At 40.4% G+C, this 16848-nt stretch overlaps 1 protein-coding gene across 1 annotated transcript in view; it reads left to right on the forward strand.

The window, feature by feature from the left end:
• The window catches only part of TENM2 (teneurin transmembrane protein 2), a 618318-nt gene that overhangs the window by 523949 nt on the left and 77521 nt on the right, over nt 1-16848 (forward strand). The window contains exons 14-15 of the mRNA XM_015407305.1: nt 3050-3260; nt 15692-15811. Of these exons, the coding sequence (XP_015262791.1) occupies nt 3050-3260; nt 15692-15811 (331 nt within the window). The remainder of the gene's footprint in view (nt 1-3049; nt 3261-15691; nt 15812-16848) is intronic.

Consider the following 16848-nt stretch of genomic DNA (forward strand, 5'->3'; position numbering starts at 1 on the left):
AAGGTGGATCTGAGACCTGCAGCTCCTCCAGTGTCAGAAGGAGGGGAGGAATGGGAAGTATGAAAGAGGCTCCATTGATCAACTGGAACAAGAATGACTGTGAAAAAATATTTGATAAAGAAGGGAATGAAGGCAGCCTCCACCTATAATTCTCAGATTTACAATATTTTACCTATGATGCCTGTTCCATAGTGTTGGAACACGATTTCTGTAAGATTTCTATAAAATCTGGTAAACCCAATTGGAATCACCTGCACATTATGCAAGAAATCCGTGATGGGATGTCCGAACATTTTTTGAGATTAAAAAGTGGCTGTGTAATGGTCCAGACTGGATCAGAACACAGGAGTGACAGTTGACCCTTTATCCCATACATTTCTCCCGAGAAAATCCATACCACAGAACTGTTAATAGCCACATTGCTGGCAGGACAAGGATAGACTGCTATAATATTTGCTTTTTCCTGTCATGACTCGTACCAGCTATCAATTTTTATATGTATCCATCACATTATTCAAAGGACTCTTGGACTTCTCAGTGTACGTTAAATTTGGTGCCAATGTATCTAATTACTATCCATAAAACTATGAAATCTGTGCATTAGGAAATAGTCAAGTTTTTAACAGCTTCTTTGAATGGGTCGACTTTTTATCAAAGTGTGGTATGTCCAAGATTTTCAGGAATCCTTTCCATAGAAACTGAGGAAACCTACATATGCATTTTAATCTATTATGCAAAACAGGAAAAGTATATTACTTTGTGGCCTTGTTATCCAGGATCAATACAGCAATAATATGCTTCCACTGTATACAGCAGTAGATATGAGTGTTTTATGTGTGTGTGTTTGCATAAATGCAGGAAGTAAAATAAGCTATGTGAAGAGTTACTGTACTGTTTGGGGACTTCTGGAAAGTTCTGCCATATTACATTTTCTTTCAAACTACTACTTAAAAGTACTAAATTAGACTTTCAAAGATACTTAATATTAGTGCTAGATCTACATACATTTCCAGGTCAGCTATGTTTTATGGAAAGTCTATGGGAAATGGGCTTTTGTACTCTTTGGATGTATTATTTTCAAGGTTGTTTGTTTGTACTTGTGTACTTTGGAAATAATCTAATGTGCTACAATTGCATAATGACAGATATGTTACTGTATGCTTTAAGAGAAAGAACTTCATACGTTTCTGAAACAGTGAGAGTGATTTAAATGAAGAAACATTAATAAGCGTTATTGTGGAACTGGGAGGTTAAACCCATTACAGTTGTTGAGGTGGTTCTTTGTTCAGGCTATGAAACTTATGTATGTGTACTATTTTTGTACACATATGGGTGTGTATTTCCTTTCCATATTGATGGGATGATATCCAGGTGTCTCACTGGTATTGAATGGAGACATTTCTAGCCCCCCTAGGTCTTGAACTGAGATTTCAGAAGGGTTTGATTGCCTCCTTGATTGTTTGCGAGATAACTGTAAGATTGGCAGTGACAGAGTAATTTACTGAAGATTGCAATGTCAGACTATATCCAAGGAGGCTTGCTGGCACGAAGATGTTATTCTCATGACTGACAGGCCACTGGGAGATTGGTGTGCCAATTTGAAGTTCATGGTGTCGTCAACAGTGTTCAACTCTTGCAGCCTGTAATCATGTTGCTTGATGAGGTCGTTATAGGCATAAGACATGATATCTCAATAATGGAAATTACAAAACACAAATTCGAGCTTGAGCAGGTAAATATAAATTTGTAGGAATAATTTTTATCCCATGTCCTGCCTTTTTGATTCCTTAATTTATCAGTAGTATTCTTTTCTCTGACAGTTCCCTGAACCATGCCACAAAAAAACGTCTTTAGTTCACAGTGGTGGATGTGTCACAAGCCCAGACAGAACAGGAGGCCGGGTGGGGGGAGTGTTCTGGCTTTAATAGAAAAACTGCCTTGAGTTATTATCTGAACCCAATTATGTTCTAACATTGATTATATGATTGCATGCTGTAAGAAGGAAGGAAGGAAGGAAGGATGGAAGGAAGGAAGGAAGGAAGGAAGGAAGGAAGGAAGATTCTGTACTAGCTCCATAATGGAAGAGAGCTTCAAGATGAATGGGAATCCTAATGTAAATAGGGTGCTGACCTAAAAAGAAATAATCCATAGCTCAAACAACAACGGATTTAACATTTTTTTCTTGGAATTTGTTGGGGAAATAGTGCTAACTTTGCAGCTGCTGCCATTTCACTTTTAATTTGGGGACAGCATTGACCGTGGGTGATACTTTGATATGTTAGGGTAGCATAATAAAAAGGCTGCAATATAGCCCATGAAGCTCAGACATCCTGAGAATTCCCAAGCTGAGAGGCAGTAACTGTCCTCTCCATATACCCTTGGAAACCTGATTTGGTCTCCTTAAAAGAACATTCTTAATCAGTTTTAAAGGTCATGGTGGAGGCAATCTCCTAAAGCTAAGTTCTTGTCGTTTGTACAGTAGTGTCAGCACACTTGTTTAGCTAGTATATATTCATTGTGTTGGATCCCAGAGAACCCTTCCACTTGCAGTTGAACTCTTGAGCAAGTGGAAATGCAAAAGTAATTGCAAAGAGCCCTTGCAACTAAGTCAACCTGACTGCACCTGATCTTCCATTTCTGTTTGCTCAAGACAGAGTTCAGGGTATATATCAGCACCTAGTGCTTCCCATAAATAAATCACATCATACCTCCCATGGATCAATGGCTGCATCATGCAGCCTGTTGATTTTTGTACATGGCAACATTGACTGGAAATGAAAAATCACTGCTTGACTTTAAATAGGCTCCTGTACAGTGTCTTTCACAAACAACAGTTGCACACCAATTGTTAAAATAAAACTTATCTTCTACTATTGCATAGCAGGATCCAACCCGATGTGTATATAATCATGATATTTGTTTTTTCTGTGATAAGCAAATACCATGCGTTATAAAGTAAATCTTTTGAATGCTTGTGGACTATGAAATCATTAGGGACCATTCCATACTCAAGTGTTTCAAAACATAACCTATGTATTCTTCTTTTCAGATGGTCTTGTTGACTGCCTGGATCCAGACTGCTGCCTCCAATCAACATGTCAGAATAGCATGCTCTGCCGTGGCTCACGTGACCCCCTAGATATTATACAGCAGAGTCACTCTGGTTCACCAGCTGTAAAGTCATTCTATGATCGCATCAAACTCTTAGTGGGGAAAGACAGCACTCATATAATCCCAGGAGAAAATCCCTTCAACAGCAGGTAACAGCCAAAAATATTACTTTTTAATAATGTAGCGGCACTTCTTGTGGAACTTTTAATAATAGTTTAACAAGGGATGCTCCTTTCAATAGTAATATTTTCTCCATTTTAGGCTAAAATCTTGTTATGGTTTTTTTCCTGATGACTTTGTAATTTTCTTTTCTTTCTTTTCTTTTCTTTTCTTTTCTTTTCTTTTCTTTTGGCCAGGAAGTTTGTGTTCCCTTCAGTCTCTGTATGGGCCAACACCAGCATTGGATTCTGTACACTTGTCCTTCTGTGTGTGTGTGTGATTCTTATTATTCTTCATATTAAGAAAATGTGGTGATTTAGCAATGAGGGCAACATGTGCATGGCTTTCAGACAACCTCTGTTTAATACCAAAGGGTTCAGACAAATATTAGAAACATGTTTGAAAAAATGGGAGAAGAGATGTTTGTTTCATCCATTGTTTTAAATTTACAACTATCTTCTTTTGGTTACAGACACTATGTCTATGTATAATCTGAAAGTATCATTTGTTTACATGTGATAGTCTAGTATACTATATTCTTCTATTTTTCTCCTTGTGACTTTTCTTAAAATGCCAACATATCAATCTTAAATAGGAAAATAATATTAAACAGTATCAGCTTGTTTTAAAAATCAACTATTTTATATGAGTTTATTCAATCAGACAATTAATAAATTAAATCTATAAACAGATTATGTATGAATAAAAGCAGTTCTAATGAAAGAAGCATATTTTCTTTGTATTTAAACGTTGCAGGTATTTTTTTCATACCAGATATTATTTTGGGATTCCCCATGTGAGAGAAAAGGATGCCTTTTCTGAGATTATACCATTCATGTGTATTTTTAATAAGTCCTTGCATTCAAAAAAAATTACAATTAATAAAATAGTTTTCAGTCATTCTAACTTGTCTACTAAATATCACAACCTCATGTTAAACAAACTGACATCTTCATACTCATGAATGTTTTTAGAGTTATGCCTGTCAGCTGACTGGCTTTTTATAGGCAACAAAGGAAAGAGAAATACCATTCAGAGTCCTGCTGTTTACCTCTTGTATGTCCTAAGGCAAAGATTAAGGAATATGTTTCCCCTTTAATATAATAGGAATTATACTGCTTCCCACTATAACAAACCGACATTGATGGTTTCAGCACTAACATTGCATAGAATTGTTTAATATATATATATATATATTTAAATAGATATGAATATACTAAAACAGTATGTTTGAGATCATCAGAATTCTTATATTTTGAAAATTTAACTCAATCCTAGACAAGTTTACTTGTAAGCCTGTCCCACTAGGTTCAGTAGAGTTTGTTCCCAGGTAGGTGTGCACAGAATGGCAGCTTTTGTTTCCAAGATCTGGACCAGATCTAAGGCATTATCTGCTTTATAAGAAGTCAGAGTTCGGGGAAAGCTTCATCTTCCTGGAAGTCATGCAGTGTTTTACAGTGTTCCTTATTTAAACTATTAAATGCTGAATCTCCTAGGTCAGATTGCTGCTTCCCTACTAAAAATTGATTTCAGAGTGATTCACTAAATGAGTTTGGGCACATTTTGATTTTCTTTGGTTAGACATCCTTCCCTTCTTTATCAACCAGAATGTGTATATTTTCATAGTGTTGCCACTCCAGCATTCTCTCTAGTGGTTTCTTTGATCTTTCTACCATCTGGATTCTGAATGTGTGCTGAGGATTCTGTCACTTCTTCCATTTAACTCTCTCCAAAAGAGCCACTCTACTTCCAATGCCTTTTTGCACTGACAGTAAATTCTATTATTGCTATCACATCAATCCAAAGAGCAGCTAAACTTGAATCCCTTTTCATAGGCCATGATCTGCCCATAGAGAATATTGGCCCTCTGAACAGCCCACACAGGGGAAGGGATTTCTGAGTTATGTGTTTGGATTTTACTACTAACCAGGGTCTCTGTTCATTCCCCAGGGCACATGTTGATTCTGGTCAAGAACCTGTCTGTCTTCATGTTCTTGCTGTGATGATAAGCAGCACATGACCTTGTTCTCTTTTTTCCCTTTTATTTTATTTATTTATTTATTTATTCATTCGACTTGTTATACCGCCCTAACCCCTAGGGGTCTCTGGGCGGTTTACAGGGTGTTCTAAGAACGTATTTCCCTAACTAAGGGCACATGAAGTAGGGGGAGGGGCTGCCTACCGGCACCCAGGTGGTGTGGTTGTTGTCTTCTCGGTTCGGTTATCTTCTCGGTTATTAGGTACTGTATCGGTTATTACAATCTCTAGTAACATTCTGAAGCCTTTCTTATGTGTGTCCACTAACTATTACACCAGACAAACTGAACAGCTGTGCCTGTGGTAAAGATATCCCTGCAGGGGTATCTGCAATTGCAGAACTATGGTTCAAGCTAAGCCAGTATATATAGTAATAAGAAATCTGAAGCATAAGTAACTTAAGACTGGCTCCAGTATCTTGATAAATCCAATCTCTTCTCTTCTCTTAAGACTGGCTCCAGTATCTCCTTCCATTCACATAAGTGATATATATTTTCATAGAAGTAGTCATTTTCATTAGCAGTTAAGCACTGCACTAAGAAAGTTTCATGGTATCCAGCATAACCTTCTGTTAGTGGAAGCTGTTGTATTCAACAATGATCTGCTACAGCTGCTAGTGGCCACATTAGCTGAAACTTACTGTTTGATCCAGAGATCTATGGATGCTAGGCAATGTTCCCTCTAAGCTCCACAGTGTTGTGAGCAGAAATTCTACCTTGTGAGTGAAAAAAAGCTAGTAGCATTAAAGTTGTGAGCGAGGCTACATTTGACTATCACGTAAATTAGTTTTTTAGATTATTTCCATAGCCTTGTAAAAATCTCAGAATAAATTCTTTTAAATTGTATTTAAGATATATTTTAAGAATAATTTAAACATTATAAGAGAAAACAGAATCATCACATTTCACCCACCCCTTTCCACTATACTGGTAGACCTTGCCTCTGGAGAACAGGTCTACCCGTCCCAGTCCACTACCCGTCCCAGTCCACCTGGCCTCGGACCATTGCCCTACACTGAACCTTAGAAAACATACCAGCACCGGGGGGGGGGATTCTTGCAGTCTACTTTGGGGTTTTTTTAGTGAAATATAACAACCAGTAGTACAGGTCAAGTATAACAGAGGTGGAACAACCTGCCTAACTTAATAAACAGGAAATTGCTTAAATGTTAATTGCTTAAATGTTATCAATCTGCCTAAACTACTTGTTTACTTAAATATTTATATCCCACTTTTCCCAGTGACTCAAGGCAGCTTACAAATCATACTGAAACGCATAATAAGGGTCCATTATAGCCTATTGGGACTATTATAGTCAAGGGGAGCCAGAGTCCTCCGCCTCATATTTTGTTGGTCTACTTGGGTGGCAACCATCTTGGAAAATATGGGAGAGTTCTGAGAACATTTGAGAAGTATAAATATTAGGGATTGACTACTGGTTTATAATTTCCCCACCATAAAGTTCCCATAAACCCAGAGGAATTTGGAACTTTCTCTTGTTTGTTGCATCATTTTTGGCTTCTTCTCTAGCTCCTTGGAGCGCTCTCTCTCTCTCTCTCTCTCTCTTTCTCTCTCACACACACACACACAACACACACACACAGAGGGAGAGAGAGAGAGAGAGCTTCAGCAATTTATGTGTAATACACCTAGCCCAAAATTCATGTTGATATTGAGAGATTATAATAAAAAAGAGGTCAGTTTAATTGTCTTTCTTTCAACTGACCTTCTATCCAGTTGAAAAATGTGTGACTTTTCCAGGGTCTGCAGACTTGCCTACACAATGTCAGCTCATGATTAAGGTTTCTATGATATGGGTCCTCCCCTTCCTAGCAAATAGAAATTGGATAGCAACAATGTGGGTGCTAAATTTTCAGTTCACACATGCAAGGACCATTAGGTACTGTATCCATTTATGTATGCAAGTACATGCCTGCATGGAAAAATATTCAAATGAACTGGGCTAGTTTTAAGTATTGAGGCAGGAGATGATGGTCAAACGAAGAAAAGCTTTATTCAAAACACTGCTCAGCTCATGACTGCTCTGCAAAGAGCGGCACTCAAACTTATACAATTCAAGTAGTGAACTATATACAATGTAACTATATAAAAAAGGTCTGATTGGACCTAAGCAGAGTTCTGCAATTGGTTACCTTAGGTGGCTTCAGGACCAATGGGTGGTCTTTATTAGACAGCCAATCAAAAGATGGAACTAGGATACTGGAGGGCAATTCAAACAGCATAGAATAAACCCTAGAACACAACAGCTAGTGTTCTGAGTTGGGAAATTACTGCAGATTTGGGGATGGAAACGGGGGACAGTACAGTTTGAGGAAGGGAGGGATTTCAGCAGGGTGAATGCCATAGAGTTGACCTTCCAAAGCAGTTATTTTCACCAGGGGAACTGCAGCTTTAACTCTGCGAGATTTCCAGCCCCCACATGGAGGTTGGCAACCCTAGAGTGGGATACATAGTGATCATCACAATGATTTCTGTGATTATGCTGTCAGAAAAGCAGATAGTTGTGACTGTGAGGCATAACTATTATCTCTTACCAGGGGTCATTTTGTAGAAAAAGACGTGCATGAGCTCATTAGCATAACTCATAACTTATTTGCATATGCCACACCCCCTGACATCACCAGAAGTGTGTCAGAAGGCAACACCCACCACTCAGGCTCCACTGGACTGCTTTGGATTGCTAGCTATTGGGGGGGGGGAGATGCAGATCTGTCCTTGCAGAGAAGGGAGAGCTTGTTCCTGAATAAAACTTGGTCTTAAAGGTGCCACTGGACTATTTTTGATTGCTAGCTATTGGGGAGGGGGGACGTGCAGATCTGTCCTCGCAGATGTTAGCCGAATTGCTCCTTAAGGGAAACAACTGGTACAGTTATCGGGATTCTTCCGTCTATGTTTATGGAGGATGGCACTGTTTCCGAGGTTCCCAATGAAAGACTGAGGCAAACTTCCTTAATGATAATAATAGTTTACTGACATGCTTCACTCAATAATACACAACATTCACAGGCACACAAGACTAAGAAGTTAAGGTAGATTAATACAACACAGTTATATTTGCAGGAAGATGATGGTTGATGCTCTGGGTGATAATTACCTAGCTGCAACTGCGTGACTCCAAACTTCCAGTGAAGGGGTAAGGACGGGGAGAAAATTGGAAAAGAATGGCGAATGGACTCAGGCCAGCTAAGACCACATCTCTTTAATGTCATGGAATGTCATGGGATGGGCCAATAGATTGAGGGATGCTGAAACTGTAACCTTTTTAAGGAAGTTTGATGTAATTTTGCTGCAGGAGACTTGGCGGGTAGATCCCATTATTTTTAATGGGTATAAAACATATGATCTTCAAGCACTGCCCTCTAAAAGGGGGAGAGCAAAAGGGGGATTGGGTATATTAATTTCGACTATACTCAACGTAAGGGCTAAACAACTGGTTCCCTTTAATCAAGTGGCTATGGCATTAGTGCTGATGTACTCACAGACAACATGTTTAATTATTAATGTCTATTGTCCCCCTCAGAATGATATAGATTGGGCTGGCCTTGAAACGTACATCTGGAATTTAATTAGTGAGTATCCAACTGCATATTTGATAGTTGGGGGAGATTTTAATGCTAGGATAGGCCCAAATAACGTTTTTCTTTATGATAGACACAATACCTGTCCCTACTTTCTCCCCCACTTGTGAGATTCACAGTCTTTGGTAGGTACTCTCACCGGGCGCTCTCAGCATGTCAGTTTCAGGCACAGTCCGTTGTTGGCACACTTCATCAGATAACAGTGTAACACAGTCCATAAAAACACCATAGCAGGCTTGTGGGCTAACACAGAGGAGGGAGAACTTGTATCTGAATAAAACTTGGTCTTAAAGGTGCCACTGGACTGTTTTGGACCAGGGGCCGGGGGAGCTCTGCAACTTACCTGGCTGCTTCTTGCTCTGACTGAGGGCTGCTGGGAGCAGGGGGTGGGGCTTGTTGCATGTGCCCGCCCCCTGGGCTCTTTACTGCCAGAGCTCCGCCCCTGTGCGCTCCTGCAGGAAATGACCCCTGTCTCTTACACTTCAGAGTTCAAGCTGGTATTTTTGTTAATTGTGTGCTTGTATACATTATCATGTGGGGGAAAGTAAGTGTTGATTTGTAAACTGATCTTTAGTGTTGTGCATATGTGACATTTATATTCCTGGGAAGAAGTTGCAAGCAAGAGCTTCCAGTCCCTGTAATAATCCAACTCATTCGAGAGAGACTGCAGTTGTACAGCCGGCTGCCAATATAGCATATTGCCTAGTAAGGAGATATTTGCCACCTTATAATTCAAATCATTTGAGTTCAGGCAAGGCTTCTTCAGAAGGGGGCTAAGTTGTTTAGAATTCTTCCCTCCCTTAATGATGAATGAACTATTCCCTGAGCCCAACTGGCTGATCTAGAAGATCAGAATAACAGAAGATGTGGGGGAAACTGATCAATGATGTAGTATATTATACTACTCCAAGCAACTCAGTCACTTCCTCATGTGACAGCAACTGGTCTCATAAAAGCAATTGCATCTCAATGGAAGTCTGGTAGCATTTTGACCTGCCAAAATCTAAATCCTCACAGATAGAAGTGAATTTAAATGTGAGGTGCCTGGCAAACAAGTCATAGCAAGTCTTGGCATTATCCCATTTAGCTACATTAGGGAGCAGATGGAGCAGCCCCCTCACAAGTCAGGACAGCTCTGCTTGACTGCTTTGTACAAATGAAGTGGTGGTAGAGAACTAGCAAGTGGTGGTGGAGAACTAGCAAGAGGAAGGTTGCAGGCTTAACTGGTATGAGAAATTACAGCTGTTTCTATACAAATGCTAGGTAAAATCGGGGAGTTGGAGTGCTTGGTGTCGGAGGGAAAAATAGACATTGTGGGTATTTCAGAAACTTGGTGGGATGAGGAAAATCAGTGGGATACGGTGATTCCCGGTTATATATTATATCAGAAGGATAGGGGGGGAAGGGTTGGAGGTGGGGTGGCTCTGTATGTCAGAGAGGGTATAAAGTCCAGAAAGATCGAGAGGCTAAGAGAATTGGATTCGCTTCTTGAAGTTCTGTGGGTTGAAATAGGGGGGCCAAAAGGAAACTTAACACTGGGAGTTTGTTATCGCCCACCGGATCAAAAGATAGAGGAGGATTATAAAATGATGAATGAATTAAAGATAGCAGCTAGACAAAAACACTGTGTCGTAATAGGTGATTTTAACTACCCACACATTGATTGGGTCAATATGTGTTCTAGTCGAGAGAAAGAGATTGAGTTTCTAGACACTCTAAATGACTGTGCTATGGAGCAGATGGTCATGGAACCTACCAGGGGAGAGGCGATCCTTGATTTGGTCCTAAGTAACACTCAAGACCTGGTGAGAGATGTAAAAGTGATTGCACCGCTTGGGAACAGTGATCATAATGTTGTTGAGTTCAACATTTGTACAAATAGGGAATTGGCCAAAAAGACTCACACAACCACTTTTAACTTTAAAAGGGGTAATTTTTCTGATATGAGGGGACATGTGGGGAGGAAACTGAAGGGAAAAGTAGAAAGGGTCAAAACCATTGGGGAAGCTTGGAAACTGTTTAAAACTACAATTCTAGAAGCTCAAATAAAATATATTCCGCAGGTTAGGAAAGGCACAAACAGGTATAAGAAAAAGCCTACATGGTTAACAAACAAAGTAATGGAAGCTGTAAAAGGTAAAAAGGATTCCTTTAAGCGGTGGAAAGCTAGTCACAGTGAGGCTGATAAAACAGAACACAGGCTATGGCAAATAAAATGCAAGTCTGTGGTCAGGCATGCAAAAAGGGAATATGAGGAGCATATAGCAAAAAATGTAAAGACCAACAATAAAACTTTCTTCAAATACATTAGAAACAGGAAACCAGCCAGGGAGGCAGTGGGGCCCTTGGATGACCAAGGGGTAAAAGGAGTACTGAAGGATGATAGGGAAATGGCTGAGAAGCTAAATGCATTTTTTGCCTCCGTCTTCACTGTGGAAGATGAGAGGTGCTTGCCCACTCCAGAGCCGCTGAGTTCGGGAGGGGTGTTGAAAGACCTGAGTCAGATTGAGGTGACGAGAGAGGAGGTCCTAAAACTGATAAACAACTTAAAAACTGATAAATCACCAGGCCCAGATGGCATACATCCAAGAGTTCTGAAAGAACTCAATTGTGAACTTGTGGATCTCCTGACAAAAATATGTAATCTCTCCTTAAAATCAGCCTCCATTCCTGAGGACTGGAAGGTAGCTAATGTCACTCCCATCTTTAAAAAGGGTTCCAGAGGAGATCCGGGAAATTACAGGCCTGTCAGTCTGACGTCGATACCGGGTAAATTGGTGGAAACCATTATTAAGGAAAGAATTAGTAGGCACATAGATGAACAAAACCTATTGAGGCAGACTCAACATGGGTTCTGTAAGGGAAGATCTTGTCTCACTAACCTGTTAATGTTCTTTGAGGGGGTGAACAAACATGTGGACAAGGGGGATCCAATAGATATTGTTTACCTTGACTTCCAGAAAGCTTTTGATAAAGTTCCTCATCAAAGGCTCCTAAGCAAGCTCAAAAATCATGGGATAAAAGGACAAGTCCTTTTATGGATCAAAAACTGGCTAATTAATAGAAAACAGAGAGTGAGTATAAATGGGCAGTTCTCCCAGTGGAGGGGTGTAAGCAGTGGGGTACCACAGGGATCAGTACTTGGTCCACTGCTTTTTAACTTGTTCATTAATGATTTGGAGTTGGGAGTAAGCAGTGAAGTGGCTAAATTTGCGGATGATACGAAGTTGTTCAGGGTGGTGAAAACCAGTGAGGATTGTGAGGCACTCCAAAGGGATCTGTCAAAGTTGGGCGAGTGGGCGTCAACATGGCAAATGGGGTTCAATGTGGCCAAGTGCAAGGTGATGCACATTGGAGCCAAAAATCCTAACTATAAATACACGTTGATGGGGTCTGAACTGGCAGAGACAGATCAAGAGAGAGATCTTGGAGTTGTAGTAGATAACTCACTGAAAATGTCGAGACAGTGTGTGACTGCAATAAAGAAGGCCAATGCTATGCTGGGGATTATTAGGAAGGGTATTGTAAACAGATCAGCCAATATCATAATGCCGCTATATAAATCAATGGTGCGACCTCATCTGGAATACTGTGTGCAATTCTGGTCACCACACCTTAAAAAGGATATTATAGCTTTGGAAAAAGTGCAGAAAAGAGCAACTCGAATGATAAAAGGGTTGGAACACTTTCCCTATGAGGAACGGTTAAGGCGCTTAGGGCTCTTTAGCTTGGAGAAACGACGACTGAGGGGTGACATGATTGAGGTTTATAAGATTATGCATGGGAAAGAGCAGGTAGAGAAAGAGGTACTTTTCTCCCTTTCTCACAATACAAGAACCCGTGGGCACTCCATGAAATTGCTGAGCGGTCGGGTTTGTCATCATTCTCCTCTCCCCCTATGAGGTATGTTAAGGTTGAAAGTGTGTGAATGGTCCATAATCCTCCAGGCAGCTTTTAAAACATGTTCCTGGAACCTATACACCACCAGACATTCCAACTGCCTTGAGGGGGGGGGGGGGGGGTTGGGGGGGGAATGAGAGGCAAAATACCTTGAAGGTTCCATATGCAACTGACATTCCAACTGCCTTGCGGGGAGGGGGGTGAGTTTGAGGTGTGGAATGCAGTGAAGTCCAATCAGCTTCCATATGCAAAAGACCTTGAAATGCTGGGCGGGACTGCACAAAGCAGCCAGTCAACCCAGCCAGCGTCTTCTGACTGACAGTTCAAGCATCCATACACTAAAGGGGCCAAATTTAGAATGTTCATATAGAATGTTCTTACTCATATATAAGGAGAGATGTACATGCACTATGTTGCTAATACTATCACAAAAATGTGTGCCGTATCCTGTGTTCCATCCTAGTAATCTTAATTTTAAGATTGTAATTTTGGTGTAGTAGTTAAGAGCAGCAGGCTCTAATCTGGAGAACCAGGTTTGATTCTCCACTCCTTCACATGCAGCCAACTGGGTGCACTTGTGTCAAAGTTCTCTCAGAGCTGTTCTCTCAAAAGCAGTTCTCTCAGAGCTCTCTCAGCTCCACCTACCTCACAGGGTGTCTGTTGTGGGGAGAGGAATCGAAGGAGATTGTAAGCCATTCTGAGACTCCGAGTGAAGGGCGGGGTATAAATCCAACTCCCCCTCCCCCTCCTCTTCTTCTTCTTCATCTCAAATAAAATAGGATGAGGATAAAACTAACTGGGGTTGTGGTCACACGTGCCAGAAAAAACAGGGGGGGGGAGTGAGGTTATTTCCTCTGGAGGAATTTGACCTGCAGTTGTGCGATCACACAGTCCTTGGAAGCTGCGCATGATCTGATGCAACCGCGGGTGAGTAGGGGGGGGTTCTGCCGTTTGATTCTGATGCGCTTAAATGAGGAATCAATGAATCACATCTCCACACTGAGGGCTTCCTATGGAGTTTGCGATTATGTGCATACTGAGAGGGGGGGGAGCAATGGCACGGAGTCAGGATGGCCATGAGAGCATGCTGGAGCGATCAGACATGGAAAAGTCTGTCCGTGGCCCACCACAACCTGTTTTCTACCAGATTTTCCCCGGTGTCTGCGGTGGAGCAGAACAGGTTGCTGACAGCTGCGGGGTGCTTCCCAGATGTTGTTGTCTGATCGTGCCCTTTAAATCTGCCCGGCATTTGCGCCTATGGCATGTCTAATTGTGCATATGATCACAGCCTGGATTGTAAGATCTTTGAAAATTGTTCACGTTGGTGAAATGAATGTTATGATTATGGGTCTTGTGGACTTTGAGCTTCTTTCTCAACATGATCCTCTCGGGCCACGTATAGAATATGATTTTTGGGACTCAGGAGATCAAACAACACAAGAAGGTAGAAAATCTGTGAATGGATCTCCAGTGCATGGTTTAAGCGTTTAAAAGTAACCACTCCTGATTCAGGAGTTTTAATTCTTTTCCCTATGCCATCTTCCATAATCCGGCCCACTACTATTCGGGATTCCATAGCAAAAACTGAGTTGGAGATCCACTAAAAGATCTTTTATTGTTTCATCTGGTTTGACCCAGGGTTTCAAAAGCAGTTTATGATTTTAGCATAGGGGTTTGATGTCCAAAATCTCCTTGGGTAAATATAAGGTGAATTTTTGTCTGTACTTTGTCCAAAAGTGCCTAGAATGTAGATCCTATTAATATTGTTCTGTACAGTCAGATATTTGTTATCCTGTTTTTAGTTTACTGTGAGAATGAAATCAAATGTTGAAATACATTTTGATCTAAAATGGTGACCAAGTTGACCTAGAGAAAACCTGCATGTAGAATTCTGCTTCTTGGTTGCATGATGGCCTAGTTCTCTCAAACAGTAGATAAGGTTTGTATCTGTACCGCTTCAGACTCAAGTGAGAGCCTAGATGATAGAATGTTTTCCCACAAGATAATATCCCTATGTAGAAAAAATTAACATGTCAATGAAGGCTCGGCTTGAACCATGCTTCCTGACATCTGTTTTTCTGAGGGAGGAAATGTTAGTGTCTGTAGGAGCATTCAATCATATAGCAGTCAGTACTATATACTGGATGCAGGTTTATTTCCTCTCCCACAGTTTTGGGAGCTAGGTGTATATATATCAATGTTTAAAACAAAAGACGGTTATCAAGACTGCAGGTTCTCTTCCTCTAACAGGCAGTGCGATCTGTCATAAATGTCAAAAATGTCAAAAATGTCATAAATAGTAAGGATTAAATTCTTCTGGCAAAGTGAGATGGCTATTACATAAACTCAGAAGACAGTGTTTGTCTGCAGTGTTTCATAATCTCAGGACAATAGCTCAGTGACGAAGTCTAGTGTGACAAATTTCAACACATCCTAGGGTTTCCAACTCTTGGTTGGAAGATAACCTGGAGATTTTGGGGGTGGATCCAGGAGAGGGCAGGGGTTGAGGAAGGGAGGTACCTCAGTGGTGTACCATGCCATAGAGGCTGCTTTTCAAAGCAGCCATTTTCTCCAGGGAAACTGATCTCCGTCAACTGGAGATCAGTTGTAAAAGTGGGAGATCTCCAGGCTCCACCTGGAGCCTGGCAACCCTAACACATCCCTTTCCATTTATAGCCAGGGACTTCATGCCTCTTGACCACTATATTGACAATTATGATTCTTGTGTCATTGTGTTGTGTTGCTTCACTTTAGTTTTATTTTTAATCAAGACTAAAATTACATTTATACTAGAATGAACAAGTCTAGAATAGTATTCCTGGTATGTCTATTAGTGTCCCCAAAGTGGTATTAAAGAGATGATATTTAATTGTATTTCTTTCCCAGCCTTGTGTCCCTTATAAGAGGCCAAGTGGTAACTACAGATGGAACACCACTAGTTGGAGTCAACGTGTCATTTGTCAAGTATCCAAAGTATGGCTACACCATCACTCGCCAGGATGGCACGTAAGTCTACTTACATCATTCAGGACCTATTTAGTCTGTAATATTTGTGCAGATTAACAGATGGTGCTATCTAGTGAAGCCATGTGGTCTCATGCATGGAATTCCTACTGGGCCAAAGAACTATCAGGGAAGCCGAAAAGTAATTTTTCACATGACATTCTGAATACTAACTGGAAGTAAATATGAAAGGACTGACTTTTGATAATAATATCTGAGCAGTTGGGCTTCTTTTCACAGGAGTTGTACTATATCGCCAAAAACATTTGTGGGCTGCAGCAATATCCAGCTGAGACCAGAACTATTTAATTTTGAAATGCAAGGCAAGCTAACATTCGTCTGGAGGAAAAAATATCATTAGAATAAGTGTGTTTTCTTAAAAGTTCCCATCTGCACCTTTCATTCCCTTTTGAAAATCCACTATCTTTATAGTTTCTTGAGGGTAGAACATAATCAAAAAAGTCTAATTGAATACACTTAGGCAATTCTCTGCTGTGTAAAGAAGTGTATCCCCTTTCCATATTTATCATCTGATTGGAAATGCACACAAGTTCAGCCTAAACAAAACACAGTGTGACATGTTTTACCTAATTTATTGGATATGGCAGTAAAATAATATTCTGTGAAAGAATGCATTGTGACTATTTGCAGCACAATATGTGAATACACAATCCATAAAAGTGGTTTGAATTGGAATAGCTAAACAAAAACAGTGCAGTGGCTGGGAGCAAGACTGCAGATTCTGTTGTAGGACTCTGATTTCAAGGTGTTTTTTGAAACAAATGCAGTAGCAATGGTGACTCAGGTTTTTGTTATGTTGCAGTGTTCCAACCATGCCTTTAGTTTAGTTAGTTTAGTTTCTTTGATTTCTGTTCCACTCCATTCCCTGCAAGCAGGACTCAGGACAGTATACAACAAATAATGATTATAAAATACATAATAATAAAATACATACAATCCAATTAAAGTTAGATGGCATCATATGTCTATCCCACAAATAGTTGACATGACTGGCATACAATCCATATTCCACTCATGAA

Source organism: Gekko japonicus, unplaced genomic scaffold, assembly GCF_001447785.1.
Source record: "Gekko japonicus isolate JY-2015 unplaced genomic scaffold, Gekko_japonicus_V1.1 scaffold189, whole genome shotgun sequence".
In the NCBI taxonomy this organism is placed as follows: Eukaryota; Metazoa; Chordata; class Lepidosauria; order Squamata; family Gekkonidae; genus Gekko; species Gekko japonicus.